Here is a 25,758-nt window from a genome sequence, read left to right on the forward strand (position 1 = left end):
ATTGTTCTGTTTTCATTGAAATCAGTGAGATTCCTTTCTAATACATACTATAAAGTGAGAGAAATGGAAACACAGACAAAACGAAACATCTCCAAAAAGTCAATAAATGAATCGAGTATTAACGACAAGTTCCATGCCATTAATCGGACAGTGATCTAAAATGCATTGTAGTAGATGAAGAAAAGGAAATTAATTGTATTAAACGGGAATAAATATGAATTCCATTACTAGGATTATAATCTCCGACTGTAAAATAGTACTTGATTGAATTGTGTCAACATCATTTAAACATTTACAACCGCTAGCCTTTAAACAAAATGTAGAGTCGTCATCAACGACAACGTCTTGAAATGAAAACACATCTGAAGGTTGCATTTCTATATTTTTAGAAAATTTCAATCATTCAAATTCATCTACATGATATAGGAATGTCATTTCTGAAACAGTCACGAAAACACCAATTCAAATATAGTAGAAAATATAAATGATTCCACTAGATGTTATAAACAATTTATGTAGTCACAGAAAAACAAGTCCTGGAAGCTTCTGGAAAAAGGTGGCGGGCATGGTTCCATTTTTTAACGAATGAAATATTATGTTAATCTAATTTTCAGCATGTCTGTTGTTACCTTTAAAAATATCCGGTCGCACACATCGCATCCCCCCCCCCCCCTCCTGATATCATACAGTTCAAGTTAGAATGAGTCATCCTTTATTTTCAGTGGAATATATAGAGTCTATCAGGAGTGCAGAAAGCGATCTCTCCTGATCGGTGCTGCTGGAGAGTGTACCACTCTCTCTCATTCTTCTCAATCTCGTAATCAATGACAAGGTTCTGGACATGCTTCAGCTTGTTAGTATACTCATCAATGTTGACCAAACCTAAGTCGTGCTTCACGTTGGCTATCAGGATTGTATTCCATTGAGACACAGCAGCGATGAGATAATCCCATGATTTTGTTAATTGATATTTTACAACACCTTGCTTGTCAATCAATTGTATTGTATTACCAGATTCAGTGATCAGGTAATCATTATAATAAGTAATCCGATAAGGTATATACCCATCACATAGTATCTCCCTGATCGCCTTCCCACCTATTGGTGAGAATACCTGGATCTTTTCAGCAATCCTGTAGCTAACATAGATCTGATCATCACCATCTACAGTGAGGTTAGGTAATTCACCTTCATCGCAACTCAGGGTATCAAACGTTACATTTAACTTTGTGTAGTTTAGTGTGTACAGAGAGAGATTGTTTGAGCAATCAAGTAGAACATACCGATCATCAGAGAGGAACCCTAATCCAAAGATCGGATCATCCTTGAAAACTGTCTGCTGGTGCTGACAATCAGCAGAGAAGATCTCCACGCCGCCTGTCCAACATCCTACTGCCATCCTACCATCTGGTGTACCAACCATGGTATAGCCATGCTATCCTTGGTAGGCAAAGCGATGTTCTTTGCAACTGCATTTACGATCTTACCCAGAGCTTTCTCGTCCACTCCGACGTTCCTCTTGAAACGAACACTTTTTCCTTTCCTGCTCGTTTCCCTCAGCTGCTTGTAGTCAGGATCTTCTTGTTTCAAGGCCTCTTGTAAGTCTTGACATAGAGTGTCGTGTGCAGCCAGAGCATCCATATCTAACGGTATCTTTGTCTTATTGGTTACCACATCAGCTATAGGTGTCAAGTGAGTGATGTGCTCCTGAGCCGATTTCTTCATTTCATCCAGTTCTTTCTTTACTCCTTCGATCCTACCCTTGACCTCACCAATGAGGATTTCTTTCTTCTTTTTCAACTGCCGGACTGATTCTTCATATGCTTTGTTGATATCATCTGTACACTGCTTCTTAACATTGCTCACACGGTCCTTCTGTTCATCAATGAAATCAACGTATTTTTGAAAGCAAGAGCGTTTCTTGTCCGCCTTGGATTTGAGGTCCTCGACGTTCTTTACATGGCTGCTTTCATAAACAGCTGCCTCGATGACCCGATGTCCTTCGTTTGTATGCTCCATGACAACACACCTGAAACAGGCAAATCTCCTGCAGTCGCAACAGAAGCACTCCTCATCCTCTTTGGGGTGTTTTCTGCATTTACGGTATCTACGCACTGACACCTTCCCTGACACGATCTCACTCATTGCTAGGACCTCATGACTTATGAAGTCTTGCCACAGAGAATGTGCACTGTGGCAAGGAATACAGAGATACTTGCCACAGTCTCGACAGTAGACAACAGCTTGGGGCCTGTCCTCGGATTTACAATTAGTGCAAAACTGATGTTGATTCTTCATGTCCTCTATGAGAGACTTCAAAGCCAGATTTGCCGGTAATTTGCTGACTTCTTGGTTTGGGACCTGGGTTTCAGCTCTGCAGACAGGGCATCGGAGCATCTGGTCGTTACCATGGCATCCCAAGAGGTTGTCCAGACAGGCCTTGCAGTAGTTGTGAGAACAAGATAGGATCTTGGGATCGGTGAAGGTATTCAGACACACAGGACACTCAAGATTCTGAGCAATAACATTCTTTAATGTATCAGCCATGGTTCAAATTCTACAGGAACACAAGATGAAAGAAAAGGGGGAAAATGATTAGTGTAGCTTTTATTCATCTGATCGTATAAAAAAGGAGTCTTTATCATTTTCCTCACGCCTTTTCCCTACAGAATATGACGTGTACAAAATATGATTTTCCGTTATATTATGTTGATTTAAAAAAAAATCATGTTATACATCAACTGAATGTACTATGTACGTCGTAATGAAATATGTAACAATCAAACTATTTCCTTTGTCACTCTTCAGATAATGTACATTATAATGGGGGAAATGAAGATGAAAATAATAATTATAATAATGATGATGATGATGGTGATAATAATATCAATTAATATAATGATAATAATTGTAACTACAATGGTGCCTTGTTTACCCAGATCATCATAAATACACACACTGTTTTCCCCGAGGGCCCTGCAATCTTATTACTACCCCGGCTTTAGCTAACCTACCATGAAAATTTGCCTTTAAGCATTCACGGAATTTCTTCCTACCGGGTACCCATTCACACATGGGTCGGGTGGAGAGTGACCAATATAGAGATATGTCTTGCCAAAGCACATTAGTGCCGTGGTGGCCGGGACTCGAACCGCGAACTATGTGATTCACAAACAAACGACCTATCCTCTAGAATAGACCACACCTCTTCATGTATCGCAACTAATCATGCTAGTAGACATTTTTTGAAAATCTGACGTATATAAAATAATACAAATCATAATAATTTTCCACCACTTGAAGCCCATGATTATAGGTAAACTGTGGAAAACCAAACAAATTAAATGTAGTCTACCATTTACATATCGTCACTTTGGCACTGGAAAAATAATCATTACATTATTTCTTAATTTAATCTAGAGCCAAATATTAGAAACTTGTTACCTTTGAACGAAAACAAATATTTGATGTCGTATCAAAAGCAATATATACATGTACTCATGAATACTGGAATATATACTATTAACAAAAAAAATCATCATGTTTGTAAAGAGGAAATTATATAGATTGCTTTGGTTTGGCAGAATCATTAGCTGAAATGTTGGCTTTACTAAGAATCACATACTAACATGAATATTTACCATGTGCATTCAAATCTATTTGTAATTTAAATCACTGCAACGTACCAAAATAGGCGTTTTCCACAGGACAAACGAACAGTAAAAAGTTTTGTCTTGGCCTTAGCACAATCGCTATTCGGTAATGTTATCACCACAAAGACATCTAGACCGAGACCCACATATTTCAGCCAAAGGAAAATTATGATTTTAGGAATCAGTAAACATGTATACTCTTTGCCATTGCAATGTAATGGTTCACTGTTCATAAGTGGTGCTATATACATGTATGTATTCAGTCTCTAGGTCTATTTTTAGTAACTGGGAATTCCCAGCAACCTTTGACATACAAGCAGATTGAGATTTTTATCGTCCAAAAAGTGATCGCCCATTAAAATCTCGACCTCATTTTGTCGAGCGTCTGTCGAGCAAATATATACCAGTGTGCTTTATATTACTGTTACCCCCCCCCCCACCATTACAAAAGATTCTAAATTTCGAGTCATATTACTGTTGCCAAAGTATCGTGAAACGGTTCTCCTTTGAGATAACATTTGGAATGTCGAAGATGGCGGTAAACGTGCTAAATAGATATCCGGCCGGAAAGATGAAAAGTATAAAATATATTTGATCTTATACTAAAAAAACTGGATCAACCATCATCTGGTTGAAAGAGCTAAGAAGTTGTTCGATCACTTATAGTTTAGAGAATGGTTTAGGGGCCATTTTGCCTTAATACCATAGCCCCACATTACAAGGGGCTGAGGGGGCTGCAGCAATCCCTCCCCCACAAGTTTTAACATTTGAAATAACATATTCGGGCACGTGCAGCCACCACTCGATTATGACAGGTGAATACTATTTAAACACCCTAGTATCCTTTTTATTTTGGTGATATCTTATTTCTGTCCAGATGTTTAAAAAAATACTGCAATTCAATTTAATTCAATTTAAAGTAACATTTATTTTCTTTCATGCTTTCATTAGTTTTCACATCAGCAAAATAATTATGTGAGCAAATGTATACATAAATAATGATAAAAGCAATTTTAAGAGCATGATGAAGGTTTAGTGAAGCATTGATTCATCTGTTCGTATTAAAGGGCCACTCTAACCAAAACGGGCTCAAAAATGAAAAAAAGACAAGTAGAATAATTTTTTACGGACATTCCGAACATGATAATGATTTTTCTTAGAAATCATCAATAATTCTGGAATCTAGCTTTAAGAGAACGCCTAGGAAAAAAAGCCCAGTTTTGATGAGGCGCCTCTCGGATGAACAGGAGGTTGATTTAGGCTTTTAAATGTCTTTAAAAAGGCAAACTATGATATTAATTGGGGAAAAATACATTTATCCGAAAAATAATATGCACTTGATAATCCAGTACGTTTCTGGCAATTTCGTAATTCCTAATTATGAAATTATCAAATTATCAAATCGGACATACCCGTAATGACGTCAAATGCGTCATCAAGCCACGTGACAGTATTACCTTTTTTACGAGGGGTGTAGCCCAGCAAGAGTGAGAACTCTGAAAAACGATGGTTATTATCACTTTTTGGTCAATTTATAGATTTTCTGAAAAATCAGAGCCTGGAATATTAATAAGTAGGGGTGTGTTCAAGTTTTGAAAGGCTATGTTAGTTGGTTTAGAGTGGCCCTTTAAAGAGGAGTGTTTATCATTTTCCTCACGCCTTCCCCTACATCATAACAACGCGTCCGAAATATGATATTCCCTTATATCTTGATGAGAGATATATATATATATATACACATGCCAATAAAATGGCAAGACTGGCATTATAACACTTTGTGACTATTTTTCCTTAAATCTGGAAGTTGATTATCGAGCAAGACTTTACCTCCCCCTTGCACCCTTACCCGCCTGTCGACAAAATTGGTCCGTACCCTTAAACTTTCTGTGAATCCCCCAAATACTCTTATATCTGGCATAAAGCATTTTAAGTGCGGCTTTAGGGATTCTCGGGCTTGAATTTTAGTCCATGTGTAGAAGCCACAGAGTTCTCTTTCTCCGTTCTGTATCATTTCTTGCTTTAACAAAATGAAATTATTACTAAGGATGGATTGCCCTTTCTTGCACAAGGCTCTTTCAAAATGTGCGATAAGTAAGATTCAGAAAGAGTTCGATGTGAATCAATATTAAAAGTAATTAATACAAGTATTTACAATACCTCATGAAAGTTTGGGTGGCTACCGTACTGCTGAATATTGTCTAATGTCCAGAAAACAGGAAAATGATCTACATGCATGTAGTAAGGAGAAAGATTCAAAGTCGTGCTAAATTTTGAGGAAGATTGAATAGACATTATATCTGCATGAGAAACCGGAGTACATTTCATATAGCAACATTTTAAAGATCTGTGAGGTCGCAGTACGAAAAACTATATCTTATAAAGAGGGGGGGGGGGGGGGGAAACAATTCTGATGGGGTTTTAAGCACAATATAACCACGAAAGACTGAAAAGATATTTAAGAAGAAATTTATTTATATCAACTTTAAATGCGAGTGAGCGTAGCGACCAAGCTTTGGGCGAAATTAATGGAACAAAATTGCTTTTAGCTGCTTTAAATTATGAGCACATTTTATGGTAAAAGGAAAAAGGGGCACATATCCAAAGGGAAAATGGCACTTATTATGAAGAATAAGGGACCACGTGTCAAAATAACAGGGGCTCTTATCAGAGATGGAAACGGGCATTTATTACAAAGTTAAAGGGATCATCTCTCAAATTTGACTCAGGGCACTCACTAGAGATGAAAAGGGGCACTTATAGGAATAAAAAGAGGCACTTGTCAACATATCTGGGACCCCTCTCAGATTTGAAATGGGGCAATTACAAGAAGTGAATAGGCACTTATGAGAGACGGTAAGGAGCACTTATTGTACCTGAAAAGGGGCTCTCACCTGAGATGAATAGGCTTGTGAGAAAAGAAAGAGGCAATTATTACAAAGGAAAATTGGGGCTTGTCGTAGGAAAAGGGGCACCTTTGCGATTTTGATAGAGTAGTTATCAAAGGTGTGAGTAGGGGCATTTATCAGAATGGGAGATGGCTCTTTAAAAAAAGGGCGTTTATAGGAAAAAAAGGGCACTCATAAGAAAGCAAAAACAGGGGGGGGGCACGTGTCAAAATGAAAGGCGGCATTACAGAGGTGAGAAGGGGCACTCATCAAGAATAAAAAGGGGTACTTATCTGAAGAGGAAGGGTCACTTATAACAAAAGAAAAGGGCTCTTGTTAAAGTAAAATGGGTATCTCCCAGATTTGAGTAGGGCAATTATTTGAAGTAAAAGGGGCACCTTTCCTATGTAAAAAGAGGCATTTTAAGTTGTTTTTGCCCGACTACAAATTTGGGAATTCATCGTTTTTCAACAAACGCATACAAAAGTAAAAATTATTTTTAAAAAAAGTGAGAACCCCCCCCCCCCCCCCTCGGAAAATCATGTCATTTCAGCAACATTTGTAAATCACTGTTATCGAATTAGAAATAAACCACGTTTGAATTTTATTGGGGGTGGGGGAAAAATGACATTTCCATATGTTTTGTACAAAAATCACAAAAATGAGCGATTTTCGCTCGAAAGAAAAAAGTCGTTCCCGAGCAATCGGAAAAATCGTGGAGGGGGGGGGGGGGGAGGGCATAATGGCCCCCGGCCATATTAGGGTTAATAATCAAAATTATTTAAAAAAACAGTCAGCATTGCATAATTATCTTTGTGTATAGCGATTTCAGTTCCCCTACATTCTTCAGATGCTTAAAGTTAATAATCAAATACATGTACATAACGTCCTAGTGGTTATAGTAGCTTTTATATTTCATATTCTGTTAGATTAAGTACACGCAATGGCACGCGCAGAAAGGTAAAAAAGGTCAAAGAAATACATGATTTGAAAGAGACAAAGACTTATACAAAGTTAGGGATACATGAATACATAATACAAATGGAAGTCCACATGACATCACGTTGATGAAGAAAATCTAAGAAACGGGGGAATTAAAAGAGATTAAAAAAAGAGAAATTAATGCAATTGTAAAGTTTTAAGCCCCTATTATATCATCAAACCTAACTGCGATCGCCTTTCCATTTGTTTAGTATGGGAAATGTCCCCGTTTTTGTTTTGATGATAATGTACTTGATTTACACACAGGAGGACCTGTAAGAACATGTTTACAATTTCATATTTGGGCCATAGGTATGACAATGAAAATGGCGGGAGGGTGTGTAATGAAATCTTTACATTGTACATCGTCCAAAGCGTACACAGAGAGTAGCTTTAGAATAACAAATTTTCAGATTTTTCTAAAATTTATAAAGACCAATATCTCTAATTGTTCTGCTTTCATAGAAATCAGTGAGATACCTTTCTAATAAATACTATAATATAAGATGAGAGAAATGGAAGCACAAAAAAAATATCTCCAAAAAGTGAATAAATGAATATTTGGGTATTTGATTTGTTTTGATTCATTTATTTATTCACGGTAAAGGCCCTGTTCAGCTAAATGACTGTTTTAAAACGGGACCGTGCATATACAAAAAAGATACAAAGTAATCATAACAACAAAACCATATATCATATAAAGAATAACGAAATAGTAGAATTACTGATGACACACCGAAAAGAGATAAATAATATGAAATTCGTATGCATGTATACGTAAATATAAAGTTTGTTATAAGTTGGTTTGAAAAAACATATTGTAAAGAAATATCAAAGGATTATAACCATGACAAATTATGATTAAATATGCTGAAATATGATATGAATATCATAAAATATAATATATAGTGAAAATATTGATGTCAAGTTCCATGCCATTTCTACAATGTTCTTTGCCAGACGGAATGTAAACATGGAAAACAGAAAACAAGATATCACAGTTCATTAAATCAAAACATAAACCCTTATTTAGACATTTGGTTTGACAATACTTTTACAACATATATCATACAATCAATACGTTGACTTTTAGTACTCTTACACTCTTTAGTACACAACTCGAGAAAGTGTAAGAAGTAGAAGTTATTTTGAAAAGGGGGAATTTCTTCTCATGATTCTGGGTAAAAAATAAAATCTAGTATGATTAATCGGATATGGTGCTGAAATGCATTGTAGTAAATAAAAAAAAGAAAATAAATTGTATTAAACGGCAAAAATATAGAGTCCATTACTAGGATTGATTATCTCCGACTGTAAAATAGTTCATAATTGAATTGTGTCTATAACATACAAACACAATTTAATGTTGAGTCGGCATCAACAATAAAATCTTGAAAGACAAACACATCGGAAGTATATTAAAAGAAAGGTCATTTTTTTTATATTTTAAGAAAATTTAAATCATTCAAATTGATCTACATGAACTAGGAATGTCATTTCTGAAATAGTCCAATTCACCTAGTAAAAAATATAAATGATTTCACTAGATGTTATATATATATACACTTTATGAAGTCACTGAAACAAAAGTCCTGTTAGCAGCTTCTGAAAAAAGGGGGGCGTGAATGGGTCCGTTTTTTAAACGAAATGTTATGTTACTCTAAATTTTTCAGCATGCCCGTTTTAACCTAAATAAATATCCGGTCGCACACATCGCACCCCCTCCTCCTCTACGGGCCTGAAGACATTGATATCATACTGTGCAAGCAAGGATGAGTCGTCCATTATGTTCAGTGGAATATATAGAGTCTATCATGAGTGCAGAAAGCGATCTCTCCTGATCGGTACTGCTGGAGAGTGTACCACGGCCCTCTCTCATTCTTCTCGATCTTGTAATCAACGACGAGGTTCTGGACATGTTTCAGCTTGTTAGTGTACTCATCAATGCTGACCAAACCTACGTCGTGCTTCACGGTGGCTATCAGGATTGTATTCTCTTGAGACACAGCAGCAGTTAGGTAATCCTCTGATTTTATTAATTGATATTTTACAACACCTTGCTTGTCAATCAATCGTATTGTTTCACCAGATTCAGTGATCAGGTAATCATTATAATTAGAAATCTGCATAGGTATATACTCATCACATGGTATCTCCCTGATCGCCTTCCCACCTGCTGGTGAGAATACCTGGATCTTTTTAGCTTTCCTGTAGCTAACATAGATCTGATCATCATCGTCTACAGTGATGTTAGGTAATCCACCTTCATCGCAACTCAGAGTCTCAAACATTACATTCAACTTTGTGTAATCTAGTGTGTACAGTATGATATTGTTTGAGCCATGAAGTACAACATACCGATCATCAGAGAGGAACCCTACTCCATAATTATTAACATCATTGAGAACTGTCTGCTGGTGCTGACCATCAGCAGAGAAAATCTCCACGCCACCTGTACAACATGCCACTGCCATCCTACCGTCTGGTGTACCAACCATGGCAGCCATAATATCCTTGGTAGGCAAAGCGATGTTCCTTGCAACTGCATTTACGATCTTACCAAGACCTAGCTCGTCCATTCCAACGTTTCTCTTCAAGAAACTGACACTTTTTCCTTTCTTGATCGATTGTCTCGGTTGCTTGTAGTCAGGATCTTTTTGTTTCAAGGCCTCCTGTAAGTCTTGACATAGAGTGTCGTGTGCAGCCAAAGCATCCATATCTAACGGTATCTTTGTCTTATTGGTTACCACGTCAGCTATGGTGGTCAAGTGAGTGATGTGCTCCTGAGCCGATTTCTGCATTTCGTCCAGTTTTTTCTCTACCCCTTCGGTCATACCTTTGACTTCACCAATGAGGATTTCTTTCTTCTTTGTCAACTGTCGGAATGACTCTTCAAATGCTTTGATGATATCATCTGTACACTGCTTCTGAACATTGCTCACATGGTCCTTCTGTTCATCAATGAAATCAACGTATTTCTGAAAGCAAGAGCGTTTCTTGTCCACCTTCGATTTGAGGTCCTTGATACTCTTCAAATGGCTGCTTTCATAAACAGCTGCCTCGATGACCCGATGTCCTTCATTTGTATGCTCCATGACAACACACCTGAAGCAGGCAAATCTCCTGCAGGCGGAACAGAAGCACTCCTCATCCTCTTTTGGGTGTTTTCTGCATTTACGCTATCTACGTACAGACACCTTCCCTGATACGATCTCACTCATGGCTAAGACTTCATGACTGATGAAGACTGGCCACTGAGAGTGTTTGTTGTGGCAAGTGATACAGAAATACCTGCCACAGTCTTGACAGTAGACAACAGCTTCGGGCCTGTCCTCGGATTTACAATTCGAGCAAAACTGATATTGATTCTGCATGTCCTCTATGAGAGACTTCAAAGCCAGATTTGCCGGTAATTTGCTGACTTCTTGGTTTGGGACCTGGGTTTTAGCTCTGCAGACAGGGCATCGGAGCATTTGGTCGTTACCATGGCATACCAAGAGGTTGTCCAGACAGGCCTTGCAGTAGGTGTGAGAACAAGGTAGGATCTTGGGATCGGTGAAGGTATTCAGACATACAGGACACTCCAGACTCTGGGCAATAACATTCTTTAATGTATCAGCCATGATTCGAATTCTACAGGAATACGAAATGAAAGAAAAGGAAGAAAAAAGTGTAGCTTTTATTAATTTGATCGTATTAAAGAGGAGTTTAAATCATTTTCCTCACGCCTTTTTCCTCCAGAATATAATGTGTACAAAATATGATTTTCCTTTACATCTTGATTTTATAAAGAAAATCATGTTATTTATCAACTAAATGAAGTAATGAAAGATGAATTTAAAAACAAACTGTTTCCTTGGCCACTCTTCAGATAATGTACATTATAATGAGGGGGAAATGAAGATGATAATAATAATAATGCTAATAATAACAATAATGTTGATGATGATAATAATAATGATAATAAAAATGATAATGATAATAATTATATCAACAAAAATAACAATAATCATTATAATTACAACGATGCCTTGTTTACCTAGATCCTCATCAGTACACATACTGTTTTTCCCGGGGCCCTGCAATCATATTACTACCCCGTCTTTAGCCAACCATATAATAATGTACCTGTAAGCATCCACGGAATTTCTTCCTACCGGATATCCATTCACTATACACTTGGGATGGGTGGAAAGTGATCTATCTGGAGCACTGTCTTGCCAATTACATTAGTGCCGTGGTGGGACTTGAACCGCGAACCACGTGATTTACCAACAAGTAGCCTATACTAGAATAAACCACAACACCTCTTCATGTATCGCAACTAAACATGCAAGTGGACATTTTGTAAAAATCTGGCGTATAAATAAAAATCATAATAATTTTCTACCACTTGAAGCCCACAGGTAAACCTTGGAAAACAAAAGAAAGATTTTAAACATAAGTCTCAGAAATGTAGTTAACCACTCACACGTCATTACTTTGGCATTGGAAAAATAGTCATTACATTATTTCTTAATTAATCTAAAACTAAGTATTAGAAACTTGTGACCTTTAAACGGAAATGACGTATAAAAAGCAGTACTATATAGATATACTTATGCACACTAGAATATATACTATTACAACAAAAACAAAATCATGTTTTTAAAGAGGAATTATAAGCTTGCATAACAAATTTAAGGTTGGTAGAAGCTAAAAACTACATGTTAGGAATGATATAGATTGCTCTGGTTTGGCTGATTCACTAGCTGAAATGTTAGCTATATTAAGAATCACATACTAACCTGAATATTTACCATGTGCATTCAACCTGCATGCAGTCTATTTGTAATTTAAATCACTGCAACGTACCAAAATCGTCGTTTTTCCACAGAACAAACGAAAAGTAAAAAGTTATACTTGGTTAGCCTTAGCTCAATCGCCCTCCATTTATCACCCTAAACACATCGGCCCGAATTCACAAAGCAAGGTTTAGCTCAGACCAAGGTTTAAGTTTAAACCTCCTTTTGTTTCGTCAAACCTCCTTTTGTTATTTATAAACCTGGTTTGTAAATAACAAAAGGAGGTTTGGCGAAACAAAAGGAGGTTTAAACTTAAACCTTGGTCTGAGCTAAACCTTGCTTTGTGAATTCGGGCCATCTAGTTCGAGACCCACCTATTTCAGCCAAAGGAAAATGATGATTATATGAACCACTGATACAAAGAAAGCCTCAAATTGTTTGTCGGGGCGTCAGCCGAATAAAGTTATATACATGTAGGCCTACAACAATGTAAACGAAATTATTGTAAATTGTCACTGCATTTCTTTTGGAAATAACAGGACATTTCAATTTACTCACCTCTTTTTCCGTTATTACATATCGATCAGTCTATAAGTGTTCAATCAAATCATTAAAAATATACGTGTATACTCTTTGCCGTTGCAATGTACTGGTTCACTGTTCATTAAAGTGGTGTTATATACATGTATGTATTCAGTCTCTCGGTCTATTTTTAGGAACTGGGAATTTCCAGCAACCTTTGACATTTAGATTTTAATCGTCCAAAAAGTGATCACCCAATAAAAACTCGATCTCATTTTGTCGAGCGTCTGTCGAGCAAATATATACCATTGTGAATTATATTACTGTTACCCCCTCCCCCCATCATTACAAAAGATTCTAAATTTCGAGTCGAATTACTGTTGCCAAAGTCTCGTGGAGCGGTCCTCCATCGAGATTACAGTTAGAATGTTGGAGATGGCGCTAAACATGCTAAACACATCCGGAAAGGAAAAAATTAAAGAAGATGTTCAATGTTATAACTTTACCTTTATTGCACTCACCATTGTCTGGTAGAGAGAGCTAAGACGTTGTTCGATCAATTATAGTTTGGTGTTGTTTATGGGCTATGTTGCCTTAATACCATAGGCCTACAGGACAGGGGGCAAAGGGACTGCAGTCCCCCCCCCTCTCCACAATTTTTAAATTGACAGATAAAATATTCGGGGACGTGCAACCACCACCCGATTCAAACACCCTAGTATCCTATTTATTTTGTTTCTATCTTATTTTTGTCCTGATGTGAACAAAATACTGCAATTCAATTCAATTCAAAGTATTACCTTTCATGCTTTCATTAGTTTTCACATCCATTGCTTAATAATAACCAAATGTAAAAATACAACAGTCAGCATTGCATAATTATCTTTGTGAATATTTTGGTTCCCCCAAATTCTTCAGGTGCTTAAAGTCAGGCCCGTCGGAAGGAATTTTAAAGTGGTGTGGTTTTTAGTAGGGGTCGGGTTCGAAGGGACGAGCCCCTCGGGGGGGGGGGGGGGGGAGCCATCTTGAAGCTCTTTCATTCTAAAAAGTAAATTGACAATTTCTATGGCAAGTTGATACAGTGGCGTAAGGATCGAGCAAAAACGTTTGGACGAGGGGGGGGGGGGGCAGAAAAAAAATCCCCATCACCACTACTTTTACATGTTACACTGGCATGCAGGCCGTTTTCAAAGTTTGGGGGGGGGGGGGGAGCTAAAGTATTTACGAGCAGGTAGAGCGAACGGTGAGTGGAGCATAAATTGACGTGGGGGTACAGGGGCAAAGGGGGGGGGGGGGGGTCAGATGAAGCATATATTGATAACTTATTTGTGGTACTGGCAGGTCACTAAATTGGCTTGGGTCCAGAGGCGGTGCCCCCCCGGAAGCTCAGGGGTTTTAAGCGTTAAATTACGGTCAGATGAGTATTCAGGGGCCCGCTTTAGGGCCCTTGGTGGAGTCCAGGGGGCAGAGCCCCGGAAGCTCAGAGGTTTTAGGCATTTAATCACGGTCATATGAGGCATATTTTGATAACTTATTTTGTGTAGCTGGCAGGTCATTAATTGGCTTGGGGTCTAGGGGGCAGAGCTACCAGAAGCTCAGGGGTTTTAAGAATTAAATAACGGTCAGATGAGCATCAGGGGCCCGCCTTAGGGCCCTTGGTGGGGTCCAGGGGGTAGAGCTCCGGGAATCTCAGGGATTTTAGGCATTTAATCACGGTCAGATGGGGGCATACTTTGATAACTCTTTTTGTGCAACTGGCAGGTCATTCATTCGATTGGGGTCCAGGAGGCGAAGCCCCCAAAAGCTCAGTGGTTTTAAGAATTAAATTACGGTCAGATGATTATCCAGGGGCCCGCCTTTGGGTCCCTGGTGAGGTCCAGGGGTGCAGATTCAGGGTTTTAGGCATTGAGCATATTTTTATACCTCATTTAATTGTGACACTGGCAGGTCACTATTCTTTCTTTCTGTTTCTCTTTCTTTCTATTTCTCTTTAACCTGCTTTTTCAAAAAAAGTGAGGGGGACTCTAGCCCCCCGAGCCCTGCCTTTCCGCCGGCCCTGACATGTAGGTTCCTCAATAAGCATATTATTGCCTAGCTGTAAATTTTGGAATTTATAATTTTCCAACAAACGCATAAAGTATAATTACTAAATCGAGAGAAAAAAAATCCCGGGAAATCATGTCATTTTATGCAGCAACCCCCCCCCCCTCCCTTGCTCACCCCCTGGATCCGCCCTGACCTCATAAAATAATACATGGGTCAAAGAGACCCGCAAAAAATGTCGTAGGCCCTGGTTGTCCCATGAACTTACCAGAGAAGGGCGGGAAGAATGGGGTTCACATGATCGTGTCCTATAGGCCTACGTTGCCGGAATTGCAAAATAAATTGATGAATCCTGAATTATGTTTTCTTAAAGAAGTCTGAATTCCAGAGTTAAATCTTTAAACTCAATTAATCATATAGTATTATATATAACAGGAAGGAGTAGACAACACTATGTTCTCTCTGAGAGTCCGACATATTCTGGTTGCTGTGGGGTTACTCTTAGCTCTGAGCAATGTGGAATCAGCGAACATTCTTCTCTCTGGCGTCTTTGGAGATGGCAGCCATTATTTTACGATGGTTGCAGTCGGAAAGAGTCTGGTGAAGAGAGGTCATAATGTGACCTTCCTCATTTCAGACGAGTATTCCGACCGCGCCATGGATCCCGAGCACGCGGCTACGATCGTCAGCTACGAAATGTTCCATCTTTCTGGTCTGAAGAAGATAATGGATGACATATCGAATAAGATAGCAGAATTCACATTTGCTGAAAACAGCATGAAGCACATGGCTGAGATGATGGATATGTTCATTTCTGTAAATAGAGAAGCTTGTGAATCCGTTTTCAAAGATCAAAGATTGCTAGACCGTATGGAGAAATTCGATGCTTTTGTCGTCGATGTGGTATGGTCGTGTGGTGTGTATGTTACGCCCTTTCTTGATAGACAAAGAGGTACCGAGAACCTTCATGCCATAGTGCTTGCACCCATGACACCACTTTCTTATATATTTCAAGAAGCAGGCTCTCCATTTATGACCTCTTACCAACCGGCACCACTGACGTCATTCACATCTGACATGACATTTTTACAAAGATTCAGGAATACCGTCACCTACCTCTTCTTTGTGTTTTGGGGAAATAAAATGGTGATCAATGGATTTTCCACTGGTCTGGTGGATGAATATGATCTAGATCCTCGGTTGAAATCCACCATCAGTAATCATGTTGACCTTTTCCTCATCAATAGTGATTTCTCGGTCGAATTTCCCTTTGCCATGATGCCAAACATCATTCCAGTTGGTGGACTTACAACAAGACCAGCCGAAGCCCTCGACAATGATTTAGAGAACTTCATGCAATCATCGGGCAAACACGGTGTCGTTCTGTTCTCTCTCGGTACATATTTTGCCTCAATAACAAAAAGTAGACCCGACATCATTCGCATGTTCATCGACGCTTTCAGTAGACTCCCACACAAAGTTCTTCTTCATTTGAAAGAGCCCCCTCCATACAAGATACCTGATAGCATCAAAGCGATGAAATGGTTACCCTTGAATGATCTGCTTGGGCATCCTAAGACTCGAGCAGTGCTCTATCATGGGGGAAACAACGGATTCCTGGAGGCGTTGTACCACGGCGTACCCCTTGTCGTTATGCCTCTGGGCGCTGATCAACATGACGTTGCAGCCAGAGTGCTGGCTAATGGACTTGGTACCAAGATTGACAAAGACCGAATGAGTGCGGATTACATTTACCTACAACTCAACGAAGTCCTTGAAAACCCAAGCTATTCTACGAACGCCAAGCGTCTTTCTGCCATCTTTCGTGATCGTCCAATGCCACCAGCGAACACGGCTGCATTCTGGATTGAACACGTGATCAAACATGGTGGTGGTCACCTTCACCCACCTACTCATAACCTAGCATTCTTTCAGATATACCTACTTGATATCGCTGCTTTTGGTATACTTCTCGTTGTGATCTTATTCTTTATCATTAAACGTTCTATGAGATGGTGTTGCTCTCGAAAGAGAATCGTGAAAAGTAAACGTGATTGACCGTATTTTCATGTAATAGGGATTGTGGTTGATTTTCGGATTTTTATTGTAAATTTAGCTAAGAGATATATGTATATCATTTTGTTAGGGATGCAAAAGGAAGAAAAATACATTAAGTATATAAATAATTATCAATTAAGAGAGAGAGAGAGGATAAAACAAATGAGACATTCATTAGCAACAATTGTCAAGGATGACTGATTGCCATCAAATTATGAAAGAAGAAGAAGAAGATTAGCAAATTAGACAAAATAATGCCAAAGCAAATCCTGAATGAATAATGTATTTTGTAATGCATTTGTATTTCTTTGTACGTCATTCCTTTATTGATATGAAATTACGCAGCAAAAAGATTGCAGCCTTAATTTTTGTCATTAGCAATATGTTTTGAGTGTATTAAAAGCAACAGTCCAACATTGTAGTTAGACAAAAGAAGTGAAGAATACGCTCGACTTTAATGTAATAAATTCACAAATCTATTTTTACTTAAGCATAGCAATGTCAAAAAATGATTTCTTGATATCTTTGATAGCAGAATTATTTCTTGTCCATTTTCTGAAATAGTTGAGTTCTTGAGTCGATAGATCAGTTTCAAATTCTGCCCATATTCTAAAGATAATGAAGAGTTATATTGTCACATACAATTCCAAAATTAGTAGTTTCGTTTATATAGTGTCATTGACTTTTACATTTGTTCACTTTTTTATTGACAGAGACATATTCAATAATTGTTGATATATGTATCAGGCATGTCGGCAAACATTATTCTTTTCTTATACATGTCATGCTAACAAAGACGCGTAAACAATCAAATGAATTGATGTCTTCGTTAGGACCTACAAATTGATTCAATTGATTGCTATTCAGTACACGTTTCATTGGTCCTCCTGAATGAACAGTGTCCTATTATCATGTACGATATCGCAAACTATTCCTGCGATTCCTGAAATATTTCATGAAATGTGACATTTTCATTTTCCATTATGAAGGTCCTTCCTTGGTAAATAATTGTTTAGCACGTGACCTTAGCTTTTACACTAAAACGATGTATGAAGCTCACATTTATATTTGAATGTTTTGGGTGCATGTTTATAGCCTAAAATGTAGGTCTATTTTTTATAATTAGCTATTCAATTGCAAAGCACCGATATTTGATAAGGACCAAGATACATTTTCTGTTCAACATGCAGGCACGTAGCCACTGGGGGGGGGGGGGGGGGGGCAGAATCAGGCATCTGTTATGCGTTTAGTTCAAAACACGGTTGCGTTCTTTCTCACTTTTGTAGAATCACCGAAAAACGGCGATCACGATCGCCGATCGTAAACTCACAAAAAGGTGCGTTTACAATTTGTAAACGCGTTTAAATGGGGTCAACGCACTGACCTCTAGTGGGTCTACGTAGCATGCACAGTGCAGGTTTGCGAATCCAGCTGCAAGTCCAATTAAGGCCACCCAGTGAGAATTGCCTGGAGGAGCCAGAGAAGTGAGCATAAACAGTACACCGTGGAACTGCGATTACGATGAGCGTTTACGATGTGCGTTTCAAATCGCTCATTCTGCCTTCAAAATTGAGCTTAAACGCACCCTGAAACATCTTTTGCAGTTTGCACCTTTTCCAAAAATATTTGTTTTTGATATCTCAAAAAGAAGATTGCCATTGGACGCAAATTGTATTCATTGATATGCTTATACACGTGATTCACTGTACAAACGTGAAACTTAGTTTAGATAAAAGTGAACTCTGATAAATTCTCCCAGGGAAATTTTCAAGGTGAAAATACATGTATAAAGTATGTTCGAATAGTTTGTTGAGATGCTGAAGTGTAATTCGCTGCTTTCACCTAACTCGATATATACATTGCTAAATCTTCTTTGCAATTTTCATTGTTGCACTAATTTTGTGCTACATTAACGATTATTCAATTAATCTGCAATTTACCTCGTTTATGTACTGCTTTCATGTCAAAGGGGAATTCGATTGCAATCATGAATTTAATAAGAAATCATACAATCAAAGGTAATTCTTTTTTTGATTCTGAATGACTATAATTTAATCAAATGGTCATATTCTTTTACAGAGTACACGGAGATTCACCGAACAACAGCCACCAAAGTTAAACGTTCATCTCGTATATCATTGTCAAAGCGTAGATATAATTTAAAATTCTTTTATATCATCATTTGAGATTATCATTTCGAAGAAGTGTCATGAAGGACAATAAAACTGCAACTATAATTCAATGAGCAAACTTGAAATGATAGGATTTTACTTCTCGAATCATGATCATCATTGTAATGATTAATAGTCTTCCCCTACCCAGTCCTATCTCTCTTACTAACCTCTCTACACATTTTATGTCTACTTGCCCCTCCCCTTTCGATCAATCTTAAAAATCTCTTTCGGCAACAGTTTTCCCCCTTCATCATGAACTTTCATTATAGCTTTTATAATTCACATTCCACCATCGGAACGGACACTGACAATAAACTCATTGCATTCACGTGTCTGTTTGTTGTTGCCTGTACACATTTGTCAGCCATATTATTTTATTGATATAAAAAGTCATGTAATAAGTTTCAATGTACGTAACGACGATAATCACCTAGAAATCGGCAATGTATACATTTCTCATAATAATGTTTGTACCAGATTATAATGACATGACAAAAACACAACATTCCTACCACAAAAAAATACGCATCACAGTGCGCGATATTATACAACAGATCAATGAAAGAAAAAAAATCAAATTAGATTAATATTTTGCAAGAGTAACTTTTAGTTGTTTTTGTTTTAATTACTTTTTATGTTTGCTTAGTTATTTCGGTTCAAATCTTGATTCATCATTATCTTAGTTGAAGCCAAGTTGGTAAACCTCTGAAATATATTTCTTTGAAATAGACTTTTTATGTTGCTGTTGATAAAATAGCAAAAACGTGACGGAAAGTCGAAGTTATTACCCTCGCCACACAAACTCCTCAATGCACAGACGAAACAATACAAAGTTACCCATGTACACTGCTTGATAATAACCACATGTTAAAATACGACAATCAGCATTGCATAATTATCTTTGTGTATAGCGATTTCAGTTCCCCCAAATTCTTCAGATGCTTAAAGTTAAGAATCATGTACATCTACAACGTCATGGTCGTTATAGCAACTTTTTATATTTCAAATTCTGATAGATTACGTATTTTTTGTTTGTTTTACGCGGTATTTTATTTCCATCATTCACAGATTTTACAAATATATATTTGATAAACATTCAACAGTAATTGATCATTACATACTATAATTGAAAGCTACATAACATACGACTCATTCGAAAAGTTCAACATCATTATAGTGTATTTTAAGACATCATTTCAAATTGACATATTGAATATACATGAGAAAATAAACGTCTTGATCATCTAACACCCATGAATTGGAACCCAAGTAAAAGACAGACAAAAACAAACAAACAAATAATCATACACACTTAGTCTTTAAAAAAACATTAGAGAGAAAGAGAAATAAAAATACAAACAAATTATAGTGTATTTTAAGACTCACTTCCAATTGACATATTAAATGTACATGAGAAAATAAACGTCTAGCATCCACCACCCATGAATTGGAACCTATTAAAGTAAAAGACAGACAAAAACAAACAAACAAATAATCATGCACACTTAGTCTTTAAAAAAAACATTAGAGAGAAAGAGAAATAAAAATACAAACAAATTATAGTGTATTTTAAGACTCACTTCCGATTGACATATTTAATGTACATGAGAAAATAAACGTCTAGCATCTACCACCCATGAATTGGAACCTATTAAAGTAAAAGACAGACAATAACAAACAAACAAATAATTATACATAGAGAGAAAGTACAAACACAATCAAAACAAAACAAAATAAAAAGCTTTGTGGCGTCCAATAAACATGTTATGAGCAATGGCACGCGAAGAAAGGTAAACAAGGTCAAAGAAATACATGATTTGAAAGAGACAAAGACTAATACAAAGTTATGGATATAGTGAAGAAACAAAAATGAACAGCATTCCCGGTGGATACTACTACTACTACTACTAATAATAACGTTTTATTTACCCAGGGTAGCCACTTCAGTTATAAAACTGCTCTCCCAGCGGGCCCTGCATAACATAACATGTTACTATTACCCTTCTCCAATCTAATATGCTGAGCGCCTAGCTAGAAGGCAGAAGGTCCCATTGTTATAAGTCTTTGGTATGAGTCGGCCGGGGATCGAACCCACGACCTCCCGTTCATGAGGCGGACGCTCTAACCATTGAGCCACCATACCCGGTCATGTACATGAAAAGGGCTTTTCTCGTTCCAAAATATCAGGAATGCATAACAAGCGAGAACGGGACGTACGGACGGACTACCCGAAAACATAATGCCTCCAGCTACTTTGTAGCGGAGGCATAAATAAAAATGAAGTCCACCTTACATCACACTGATGAAAAAAATCGAAGAAACGGGGGAATTAAAAAAGATTTTAAAAAAGAAATTAATGCAACTGTAAAATGTTAAGCCCCTACATATCGGCAACCTTAACTGCGATCACCTCTCCATTTGCTTTGTATAGAAAATGTCCCTATTTTAATTTTTTTATGTTTAAGTTTGGATGAAACTGAACTTGATTTACACACAGGAGGACCGGTAATAGTTTACAACGTCATATTTGGGCCATACACCTGTTGGTATGACAAAGAAAAATGGTTGGATGATGTTTAATGAAATCTTTACATTGTATATTGTACAAACCGTACAGAGAGTAGCTTTAGAATCACACATTGTCAGATTTGTCTTAAACTTTAAAAAGACCAATATCTCTAATTGTTCTGCTTTCATTAAAATCAGTGAGATTCTTTTCTAATACATACTATATACTGAAAGAAATGGAAACACAGACAAAACGAAATATCTCCAAAAAGTGCATAAATGAATCGGGTATTGACAAGTTCCATGCCATTTCTCCGATGTACTTTGCCAGACGGAATGTAAAAATGGAAATCAGAAGACAAGATATCACAGTCCATTAAATTAAAACATAAACCCTTATTCTGACATTTAGTTTGACAATACTTTTACAACATATATCATACAATCAATACGTTGACTTTCAGTACTCTTACACTCTTTAGTACACAACTCGAGAAAGTGTAAGAAGTAGAAGTTATTTTGAACAAGTGGCATTTTTTTCTCATGATTCTGGGTAAAAGATGAAATCTAGTATGATTAATCGGGCAGTGATCTGAAATGCATTGTAGTAAATACAAAAATAAAAAATTAATTGTATTAAACGGCAATAAATATTGAGTCCACCACTAGGATTTTTATCTCCGACTGTAAAATAGTACATAATTGAAATGTGTCTATATCATTTATACATTTTCAACAGCTAGCCTTTGAAAAAAATGTATAGTCTTCATCAACGACAAAATCCTGAAAGGCAAACACCTCAGAAGTATATTGAAGGAAAGGTTACTTTAAAAAAATATTAGAAAATTTCAATCATTCAAATAAATCTACATGATCTAGGAATGTCATTTCTAAAACAGTCACGAAAACTCCAATTTACGTAGTAACAAATATAAATGAATCCACTAGATGTTATCTACACTTTATGAAGTCACAGAAACAAAAGGCCTGTTGGAAGCTTCTGAAAAAGGGAGCGGGCATGGGTCCGTTTAAAACGAAATATTATGTTTCTTTAAATTTTTCAGCATGCCCGTTTTTACCTTTAAAATTATCCGGTCGCACACATGGCACCCCTCCCCCTCCTGATATCATACAGTTCAAGTTAGAATGAGTCCATTAGAAATCATCCATTTTTTTCAGTGGAATATATAGAGTCTATCAGGAGTGCAGAAAGCGATCTCTCCTGATCGGTACTGCTGGAGAATGTACCAGCACCCTCTGTCATTTTTCTCAATCTCGTAATCAGTAACGAGGTTCTGGACATGCTTCAGCTTGTTAGTGTACTCATCAATGCTGACCAAACCTACGTCGTTCTTCACGTTGGCTATCAGGATTGTATTCCATTGAGACACAGCAGCGATTAGGTAATCCCATGATTTCGTTAATTGATATTTTACAACACCTTGTTTGTCAATCAAACGTATTGTATCATCAGATCCGGTGATTAGGTAATCATTATAATTAGTAATCTGATAAGGTATATACCCATTACATGGTATCTCCCTGATCGCCTTCCCACCTGCTGGTGAGAATATCTGGATCTTTTCAGCAATCCTGTAGCTAACATAGATCTGATCATCACCGTCTACAGTGAGGTTACCAAATCCACCTTCATCGTCACTCAGAGTCTCAAACATTATATTCAACTTTGTGTACTCTGGTGTGTAAAGTGTGATATTGTTTGAGTAATCAAGTAGAACATACCGATCATTAGAGAGGAACCCTACTCCACGAATGTTAACGTCCTCAAAAACTTGCTGCTGGTGCTGACCATCAGCAGAGAAGATCTCCACGCCACCTGTCCAACAGCACACTGCCATCTTACAGTCTGGTGTACTAACCATGGCATACATGCTATCCTTGGTAGGCAAAGCAATGGTCTTTGCAACTGCAATTGCGATCTTACCGAGAGCTTCCTCGTTCATTCCAATGTTTCTCTTAAAACTGATTCTTTTTCCTTTCTTGCTCGATTGCCTTGGCTGCTTGTAGTCAGGATCTTCTTGTTTCAAGGCCTTCTGTAAGCCTTGACATAGAGTGTCGTGTGCAGCCAAAGCATCCATATCTAACGGTATCTTTGTCTTATTGGTTACCACGTCAGCTATGGTAGTCAAATGAGTGATGTGCTCCTGAGCCGATTTCTTCATTTCGTCCAGTTCTTTCTCTACTCCTTCGGTCATACCCTTGACTTCACCAATGAGGATTTCTTTCTTCTCTGTCAACTGCCGGACTGATTCTTCAAATGCTTTGTTGATATCATATGTACACTGCTTCTGAACATTGTTCACACGCTCCTTCTGTTCATCAATGAAATCAACGTATTTCTGAAAGCAAGAGCGTTTCTTGTCAGCCTTGGATTTGAGGTCCTCGATACTCTTCATATGGCTGCTTTCATAAACAGCTGCCTCGATGACCCGATGTCCTTCGTTTGTATGTTCCATGACAACACACCTGAAGCAGGCAAATCTCCTGCAGTTGGAACAGAAGCACTCCTCATCCTCTTTTGGGTGTTTTCTGCATTTACGGTATCTACGTACTGACACCTTTCCTGATACGATCTCACTCATGGCTAAAACCTCATGACTGATGAAGACTGGCCACTGAGAGTGTAAGTTGTGGCAAGTGAAACAGAAATACCTGCCACAGTCTTGACAGTAGACAACAGCTTGGGGCTTGTCCTCGGATTTACACTGATTCGAGCAAAACTGATATTGATTATTCATGTCCTCTATGAGAGACTTCAAAGCCAGATTTGCCGGTAATTTGCTGACTTCTTGGTTTGGGACCTGGGTTTCAGCTCTGCAGACAGGGCATCGGAGCATCTGGTCGTTACCATTGCATCCCAAGAGATTTTCCAGGCAGGCCTTGCAGTAGGTGTGAGAACAAGATAGGATCTTGGGATCGGTGAAGGTATTCAGACATACAGGACACTCCAGACTCTGAGCAATAACATTCTTTAATGTATCAGCCATGATTCGAATTCTACAGGAATACGAGATGAAAGAAAAGGGGAAATCAAAGATGATTAGTGTAGCTTTGGTTCATCTGATCGTATTAAAGGGGAGGGTTTATCATTTTCCTCACACCTTTTTCCTACAGAATATAATGCGTACAAAATATGATTTTCCGTTATATGTTGATTAAAAAAAAAGCATGTTATTCATCAACTGAATGTACTATGTACGTAGTAATGAAAATTTAAAAATCAAACTGTTTCCTTTGTCACTCTTCAGATAATGTACATTATAATGGGGGGAAATGAAGATGATGATAATAATAATGATGATGATGATGATAATAATATTAATTATAATAGATATAATAGTATAATAGATATAATAGTATAATTGTAGAGGTGTTGTGGTCGAGTGGATACGTCGCCGGACTGTCGATCACAAGGTCCGCGGTTCGAGTCCCGCCGCCGCACTAATGTCCTTTGGCAAGACATTGATCTACATTTGTCACACTCCACCCAGGTGAAGTAAATGGGTACCTGGTAGGAATTTATTCCTTGAAATGCTAGAGCGCCGTATGGCAGCCGTGCTAAAGCCAGGGTAATAATCTGGAGCGCCAGGAGGGTCAAATCTGACTGACATGAGCGCTATACAAGAACCCACTATTATTATTATTATTATAATGATAATAATTATATAAGAAAAAAAAACAATAATCATTATATTTACAATGATGCCTTGTTTACCTAGATCCCCATCAGTACACACACTGTTTTTCCCGAGGGCCCTGCAATCTTATTACTTCCCCGTTGTAAGTATCAAGATATAAGAAGCCAAATTTAGTTTTTGTTTTGAGGATACCGTAGATTGACTGGAATTGTTGTACAAACGTAGCTAGGCTTGTCACATGGAAACTACAGATATGATATGATGTGGGCACGGATTCAAGGAAGGAAAACTTTGTTTTACCTACTAAACTACTACTATTATTGCTACTTTGTACATTCCGGTGTATGGAAATGATTGGAGTTCAGTTGAGTGTTAATAAACAAAGAACCATGAAATTACTACATTGTCTCAAGGATCATATGTAGATATCTCTACACCCGTCTTTAGCTAACCTACCATGGTAATGTGCCTTTAAGCATTCCCGGAATTTC

General features: G+C 37.7%; 3 protein-coding genes across 3 annotated transcripts; 1 reads left to right on the top strand and 2 right to left on the bottom strand.

Annotated features, from left to right (window-relative positions):
* Positions 1 to 1,389: 1,389 nt before the first annotated feature.
* On the bottom strand, positions 1,390 to 2,547 carry LOC115926434 (E3 ubiquitin-protein ligase TRIM33-like). Its single transcript, XM_030991144.1, has one exon. It carries the CDS (start codon positions 2,545 to 2,547, stop codon positions 1,390 to 1,392), a length of 1,158 nt encoding a protein of 385 aa, XP_030847004.1.
* Positions 2,548 to 15,444: 12,897 nt separating this feature from the next.
* LOC115926435 (UDP-glucuronosyltransferase 2B17-like) lies at positions 15,445 to 17,510 on the top strand. The gene is made up of 2 exons (XM_030991145.1): positions 15,445 to 16,831; positions 17,491 to 17,510. The coding sequence occupies exons 1-2, from the start codon at positions 15,445 to 15,447 to the stop codon at positions 17,508 to 17,510; spliced, it is 1,407 nt and encodes a 468-aa protein (XP_030847005.1).
* A 5,273-nt stretch (positions 17,511 to 22,783) lies between these two features.
* On the bottom strand, positions 22,784 to 24,616 carry LOC115926436 (tripartite motif-containing protein 59-like). The gene has a single exon (XM_030991146.1). The coding sequence runs from the start codon at positions 24,614 to 24,616 to the stop codon at positions 22,784 to 22,786; it is 1,833 nt and encodes a 610-aa protein (XP_030847006.1).
* Between the last annotated feature and the right edge of the window lie 1,142 nt (positions 24,617 to 25,758).

The sequence above is a fragment of the Strongylocentrotus purpuratus genome, unplaced genomic scaffold (genome assembly GCF_000002235.5).
Source record: "Strongylocentrotus purpuratus isolate Spur 01 unplaced genomic scaffold, Spur_5.0 spur5_scaffold_2, whole genome shotgun sequence".
Taxonomy (NCBI): domain Eukaryota; kingdom Metazoa; phylum Echinodermata; class Echinoidea; order Camarodonta; family Strongylocentrotidae; genus Strongylocentrotus; species Strongylocentrotus purpuratus.

Bases quoted from the DNA above. Each gene is read 5' to 3' on its own strand.
- LOC115926436 (XM_030991146.1), bottom strand. From the start codon at position 24,616: ATGGCTGATACATTAAAGAATGTTATTGCTCAGAGTCTGGAGTGTCCT.
- LOC115926435 (XM_030991145.1), top strand. From the start codon at position 15,445: ATGGTTGCAGTCGGAAAGAGTCTGGTGAAGAGAGGTCATAATGTGACC. The intron at 16,832-17,490 runs GTATACTTCTCG...TTTCTGAAATAG, and splicing joins ACTTGATATCGCTGCTTTTG to TTGAGTTCTTGAGTCGATAG.
- LOC115926434 (XM_030991144.1), bottom strand. From the start codon at position 2,547: ATGGCTGATACATTAAAGAATGTTATTGCTCAGAATCTTGAGTGTCCT.